The 6761-nt window shown below is 58.0% G+C and overlaps 1 protein-coding gene across 1 annotated transcript; it reads left to right on the top strand.

The window, feature by feature from the left end:
* The first annotated feature begins 1570 nt into the window (after nucleotides 1-1570).
* On the top strand, nucleotides 1571-5551 carry LOC122735022 (apelin receptor B-like). Its single transcript, XM_043976266.1, has 3 exons — nucleotides 1571-1667; nucleotides 2247-2399; nucleotides 2782-5551. Exon 3 carries the CDS (start codon nucleotides 2898-2900, stop codon nucleotides 4182-4184), a length of 1287 nt encoding a protein of 428 aa, XP_043832201.1. The 5' UTR covers nucleotides 1571-1667; nucleotides 2247-2399; nucleotides 2782-2897; the 3' UTR covers nucleotides 4185-5551.
* The last annotated feature ends 1210 nt before the right edge of the window (nucleotides 5552-6761 follow it).

The raw sequence follows: 6761 nt of genomic DNA, 5'->3' as shown, positions 1-6761 counted from the left end.
TCCTTCAAGTCTCAGATGAGATCCTGGTCCCTCCAGCCACTTGTACCTTTCCTCTGGGATACCTTCCATGATGGGGAAGTTAAGTGGCACACTGGATAAAGCACTGGCCCTGGAGTCAGGAGGACCTGAGTTCAAATCTCACCTCAGACACTTACTAAATGTGTGACCTGGGGAAGTCACAACTCCAATTGCCTTAGCCATCCAGGACCATCTCCAGTCATCCTGATGTATATCTTGCACTGGACCCAGATGGCTCCGAAGGAGAGAGTGAAGTTGGTGACCTTGCACAGCCCTCCCTCACTGAAATCCAATTCAGTGCAAGTCATGACATCACCCTGATATCATGGTCCTCTTTAGGAATGAAGGACAAACAACAACAATAATTTTCCAAGATAGATAGAAGGATGGATGGACAGATCGATAGATGAATAGATGGATGGAAGGAAAGATATATAGAAACAAGAGAGGTAGAGATATCTTACATGTACATTTTTGGGGCAAGTTGTCTCCCCCATTAGACTGTGGGCTCCTTGAAGACAGGTTTTTGCCTTTCTTTGTATCTCCAGTGTTTAGCACAATGCCTGATCCATAGGAGGTGCTTCATAAACACTTGCTGACTGACTGACAACCTATCAGTGTCCCACACTTCTCTCCAAGACTATGGTCTTTATTTATATCATCTTTATACTGCCTTAGTATGATAAGGGTTCCCTCATCACTATAGCAGTGAAATCACAAACCTTGTTTCTGTCCTATTGCTGCTGGGTAAGGTATTTCCCCTCTCTGAGGCTCAGTTTGATCACCTGTAAAGTTGATTAGACTAAGGTTTCTATTTCCCCTCCCTGGGCTTCAGTTTCCCTATCTGTTAAACAGGGGTCTAAGATGACCAGCTCGAAGGAAGATAGTAAGTTTTAATAAAGCTCTTGTTATGTGCGTTTTACAAATAGTATCTCATTTAATCCTCACACCAAACCTGTGGAAAGTGTTGCTATTACCCCGACTTTACATTTGAGGAAACTGAGGCCAACACGAGGTTAAGTGACTCACACAGCTAGTAAGGGTCTGAGGTCAGATTGGCACTCGGGTCTTCCTGACCCCAAGCCCAGAATTCTCTTCACTGCAGATCATAGTCCCAGAGCGATGATTAGAAAGTTTAGAATCATTTCTCCTACACTGAGAGCTGCCAATGCCAAGTCTGGCTTCCACTTGGCCCATGGCTCCCCTTGCGAGTTTCTCACGGCGGCCAGGCAGCCCCTTTCCCAGCCTCTCCCATACCCAGGAAAGGGGAAGGGGAAGGGGGAGGGGGCTGGGCTGGGGCTAGCACATCCCCAGCCCCTCCAGTGTTGAACAAACGCTCCCAAGTCCCCTCGATGGGGGGAACTCTGGTTTGGAACTGGAACCATCTCTTATCACGAGTCCCCAGCTCCCGGAGGGGGTGGGGGACAGGCTGCAGCCCTCCTGTGACTGTCCCAGCAAAACACACCCCCAAGGAGAAGGAAAACATTTCTCTGGGCTCTGGGAAAACACTGACAAGCTCTCACAGCCCCTTGGGTGGGGGTGGGGATGGGGGGAGGGCTTGCTTCTCTTTTCCGCCGACAGACTTCACAGACAAATGGTTCATGAAAGGAAGGGGGAGGTGTGTGAAACCCGGTGAGGAAGAAGGGTAGGTGAGTGTACATAGGGGGAGCATGCTGTACTTAAAGAGGAAACTGAGGCCCACATTGGCCACAGGATTACCGACCCAGGGGTGGAAGTGATATCAGAGGTCATGTTGCCCCAGCCCCTTGAATTTACAGAAAGGGAAATCGAGGCTCAGAGAGTAAGTGACTTGTCTAGGGTCACATGTGTGGTGATGTTCAGAGCCAAGGTGTAAAGATGAAAGGGCACTGTGCTAAGTAGTTGTGTGGATCCCTGGGAGGGAGGGAGTTGTGTACCCATGGAGGGTTAGAGTGTTGGAGGAGAGGGGGAAGGGGGAGAGACTTAGGCATAAGAGGCCGTGAGAGGGAGGGGAGAAAGGCTGGAGGAGGGTTGAATGTGAAGGAGTGGAAGGAAGCAGTCTGCGTGGGAGAAAGGTGTGGGGACATCAGTGAGAGGAAGAGGAAGAATGAAGGGGCTGTAAGAGAGCGGAGGCAAGAGGGGGCAGAGAGCCGGGAGAGAGCCGGGATGTCCAGGACCGGACGGGGAGGAGGGCTGGCAGCTAAGGAGAGAGGTTAAGGACCTGGGCGCGTGTGTGTCTGCCGACGAAGGAAGCTGGAGGGGATCGGGGTACGCCAAGGCCCGTGACTGCCCCGGACTCAAAGGGGGTTCGGAGAAGGAGGTAGCTACTCTGTGCTGCGCTGGGCTGCGCTGAAGAGGCCGAAACACGCCGGGAGATCCGGAGGAATTGGTTTGGGAGTGGGGTAAGGAGAGAGGGCAGTGGCAGCTGGGGGTGGGGGGCGGCTGGGGGGCCCCGGCAGTCGGCATCCCGGCCCATCCTGTCCCTGCTCCCGCGCTGACCGGCAGGACGCTGTCGAGGTTCCCTCACTCCCCGAAGGCAGCAGCTGGGCTCCCCAGTCCCCACAAGGGAATGGGGAGGGGGAGAAGGGAGTAGTGGGGAGGGGGCGGCGGGGGGGAAGGAGCTCCCAGAGAGGGGGCGGAGTCCGAATGCGGCTGCAGGGGGAGGTGAAGGGGTCCGGGCTAGGGGAAGCTGGAGCAGGGCGGGGGACTGGGGGTGGTCGCTGGCTTCGGCCCTTCCCCCGAAGGGGTGGGGACAGTGGCAGCGGTGGCCGCCTCTCTTTATAGGGCCCAGAGGGGCCCTCCGCCCACAGACTCCGGCTTCGGGCCGCACTGAGTCGCTAGTGACCGCCAGCCCAGACGGGACGGGACGGGGCGCAGCGGCCGGGCCGGGCCGCGCAGCCATGGAGCCCTGGACACCCGAGCCCCGGGGCCCGACGCTAGACTACTACTACGATTACTACAACGGCACGGGCGGGGCGCAGTGCGGCAGCGGTGAGGAGGAGGCGGAAGACTGGGAACTGTCCTACTCGCTGCTGCCGGTGCTCTACATGCTGGTGTTCGTGCTCGGACTGTCCGGCAACGGCGTGGTGATCGTCACGGTGTGGCGGGCCCCCGGGGGCGCGGGCGCCGGGGCTGGGGCCAAGCGGCGCGCCTCGGACGCCTACATCGGTCACCTGGCCTTGGCCGACCTGGCGTTCGTGGTGACGCTGCCACTGTGGGCCGCCTACACAGCGCTGCGCTTCCACTGGCCCTTCGGGGCCGCTCTGTGCAAGGTCAGCAGCTACTTGGTGTTGCTCAACATGTTCGCCAGCGCCTTCTGCCTGACCGGCTTGAGCTTCGAGCGCTACCTGGCCGTGGGCCGCTCGCTGGGCCGCCGAGGCAGCCCTGCCCCTACGCGCTCCCGGCACGGGGCGTCCGCGGCGCTGGCTGTGCTCTGGTTGCTGGCCGCGCTGCTGGCGCTGCCTGCGCTACTGCTGCGGGACACTCGCGCGCAGCCGCCCGCCAACCTCACAGTGTGCGACATGGACTTCAGCAGCGTGGCGGCCGCGCCTGAACACGAGGCCTATTGGCTGGGCGGGCTGAGCCTGGCCACCACGCTGCTGGGCTTCGCGCTGCCCGCGGGACTCATGGGCATCTTCTACTGCTGCATCGGCTGCGCCGTGAACCGCCACTTTGGGGCCAGAGGCAGTGGGCGGGGGGCTGCGGGCGCAGAGCGGGCGGTGCCCCGGGGCCGGGGCCGGGGCCAGCGGCGGCGCCTGCTGCGCCTCTTGGCCGCACTGGTGGCCGTGTTCGCGCTCTGCTGGCTGCCCTTCCACGTACTCAAAAGCCTCTACGTGCTCAGCTGGCTGGGGCTGCTGGCGCTGCCATGCGCTGTGCAGGCTCTCATCGTGCGCCTGCATCCCTATGCCACCTGCCTGGCCTACGTGAACAGCTGCCTCAACCCGCTCCTCTATGCCTTCCTGGACCGCCGCTTCCGCGCGCAGTGCCGCCGCCGACTGCTGCTCGGTCGTTGCTGCCTTCTGCGGCCGCTGCTGCCCGGCCGTCAAGGGCGCCATGCCTGCCCGGCCGTATCTGGACCCCAGCTCGGGGAGCCCGCAGCGCCCGCTTCGTCCAGCGCCAGCGGAGCCAGCGGCCCCAGCGGCCCCACGCAGCGCTCCGAGCTGGCCTCGCTGGCCACCAAGGTGTGACAGGGTGGGTAGTGGACGGACAGAGATTTCTTACCTGGCAGGCCCTCGCTCAGCTGGAACCCGATAGGAGTCTGGCACCTAGGGATCTGGACAAAGGGAGGGAGGGCACTGGGGACCAGGCCAAGCTGTTTGTGTGTTTGAGTGTGGCTGCCGGGAGTCCAATAAAACTCTTGGCAGGAAAGGCAACCTTTCGTGTGCGCTTCTTCCTAGGGCAGGGCGATCAAGTCATAGGATCACAGATGAAGAGTTGAAGAGGACCTCAGGTGTCAAGTCCAAATCTCATTTTACAGGTGAAGAAACTGAGGACCCGAGAGGGAGAGGAATTTGCTCACACCCATGGTAAATGTCTTCGGTGGGACCGGAACCCAGGTCTTCAGGTCCAGCATTTTAACCCACTACCCAGAATTCAACCAATACGTGCTTATTAAGCACTGGGCAGAGAGCAGTCAAGGACAAATATGAAACAGCCTTTGATCTCTTGGAGGGAAGCTCTGGGTTCTTAATTCCCATAGTGGGCACTTACGTGGGCGTTAAACAAACGGACATTATGTATCCAAAATACTAGAGGCAGCTTGGCCGCTAGGGCAGAAGACGGACACACCCTGTCAAAGTAGGGCTGTGTGACTGACTCCTGCACCAGGCACCCCCAGTTCTCCCCAGAAACTCGACTGTTAAGTTTCAGAGCAACTGCCCGGCTTGACCAAAGATCTGGTCCAAGGGAGTTTATTCGCCGGGAGTTTCTAATGAAACCAAGGTCTGCTCCTTTAGTACACATACAGTGAGGGGGGTGGGGAGAGGGCCCCGACAACTCGGCAGGACTTCACCTTTGCCCTTCCTCCTTGACACTCTGGTGAAGCCCACGGACGCCTTCTCAGAATCATGTTTTTATACCATGGATGGAAATGCTAACTTTCAGCTTAGAGTCTCGTAAAAATAAAGATGCTATTCTCCCCACCCCTGCCCCATAGCCCCATCCCAACCCGGGGACCCCCTGCAATCTAACCCGGGAGTCCTGGAGGTCCTTGGACCCCAGGTTCGGGACCCTCAGACTAGAGGAAGTCGGCTAGGGCTCCTGTAGGAGGTGTGGCTAAGGTTGTACCCAGAAGGGAGTTCGGGCTTCTAAAAGGAGACTCGTGGCCCGCAAAGGTGCGGGGGCGGGGCGGGTAATAGAATTTTGGGAGTGAGAAACGGTACACTGATTGGCCAGTTTGACTTTAGCCAAGGGAGAGTGCGCAAAGGGGATTGTGTTATTGACCAGGGAGGAAAAAGAAACTTTGTTACCGTTTTTTAAAGTGGTAGCTTGGGGGCAGCTAGGTGGAGCAGTGGATAAAACACCGGCCCTGGATTCAGGAGGACCTGAGTTCAAATTCGACCTCAGACACTTGACACTTACTAGCTGTGTGACCTTGGGCAAGTCACTTAACCCTCATTGCCCCGTCAAAAATAATAAATACGTAAATACATAAATAAATAAAGTGGTGGCTATCTTCAGCCCTAGGGCCGAGTGCTGGACACAATTTGAGACCTGGGTGGAGGAAGAGACATACCCAGACCTGGAAGGGGGGAGAGTAGGTGTGGGCTCTCCCGGGCTCTCGGAAGTGGGTGGAGAAGGGGCTTTAAGAGGTAGAAAGCTGGAGTTCCTAATTCCCAGACTCCCCGCCCCCGTCCGCTCCACCCCCGTTCTGCTCAGGTGGTGCTTGGGCATAGGCTCTGTTTCCCTGCGGCCTCCTGATCACCCATCCTGCCCCACCCCTAGCTTTCTTTGTTTCCTTTGTCCTCTCCCCCGCCGCCCCACCCCCAGCCCCCACTTTCCTCCATCCAGGCCAGTGAAGATCCCCTTTCCCGAGTTTCCGAGGGTCAAGACCCTCTTTCTGGGAATACTAGATATTCGATCCATTCCCCTCAGGAGACAGAGGAGGACATTGAGGCCCAGAGAGGGGAAGTCACTTGCCGGGGCCCCACGCCCGCTGGTGGGACTGGGACCCAGGTCTCCAGCCTCCAAGGCCAGGCTCCCTCCCCTTGCCCGAGCCCAAGCTGCCCAAGCCTTCCACTGTCCCCCTTTGGTCCAGGGGCCCCTTGCAACGGGCCTCTAGGGAATGAGGGACAGTTTTGGGTGCAGGAGAACAGAAATTGGCCCTGGTGGAGCCAGTAGGTCCCGCAAAGTCCCAGACTCCTCCCTCCACACTTCAAAGGGTAAGTAGCATCGAGGTTGGGCCATTGAGGCTGTGGGCTCAGAAGAGCAGATGCTCCATTAAAGCAGCACCACCCCTTAAATAACAGCTTCCTAGAATGGCTGCTTGGAGATTCCTAGCCTGAGAATCCCAGAAACAGGGCAGCAAATGACCTTGGCGGGAAGCCATTTCCAGTCAACACCCTCATGACAGGGGAGGAAACTGAGGCCAGCGGAGGGAAGTGTCTCCAGTCCCACAGGCAGCAGTAGTAGCATACATTTGCATAGGGCTGAAAGCAGCTGGTAGGGGCCTAAATGCCATGGCGGGCCATGGAGCCAGGGCTAACGCTAGCTCTTGCAAGGTGTTCAGACTAGTTTATATCTCTTCTTTGAACCTCCCAGCACAA

This window comes from Dromiciops gliroides, chromosome 1 (genome assembly GCF_019393635.1).
Source record: "Dromiciops gliroides isolate mDroGli1 chromosome 1, mDroGli1.pri, whole genome shotgun sequence".
Lineage (NCBI taxonomy): Eukaryota > Metazoa > Chordata > Mammalia > Microbiotheria > Microbiotheriidae > Dromiciops > Dromiciops gliroides.
The sequence above is the reverse complement of the archived record's forward strand: the minus strand, read 5'-3'. Positions and strand labels throughout refer to the sequence as shown.

What these genes read in the sequence shown, in the direction of transcription:
- LOC122735022 (XM_043976266.1), top strand. Translation starts at nt 2,898, where the DNA reads ATGGAGCCCTGGACACCCGAGCCCCGGGGCCCGACGCTAGACTACTAC.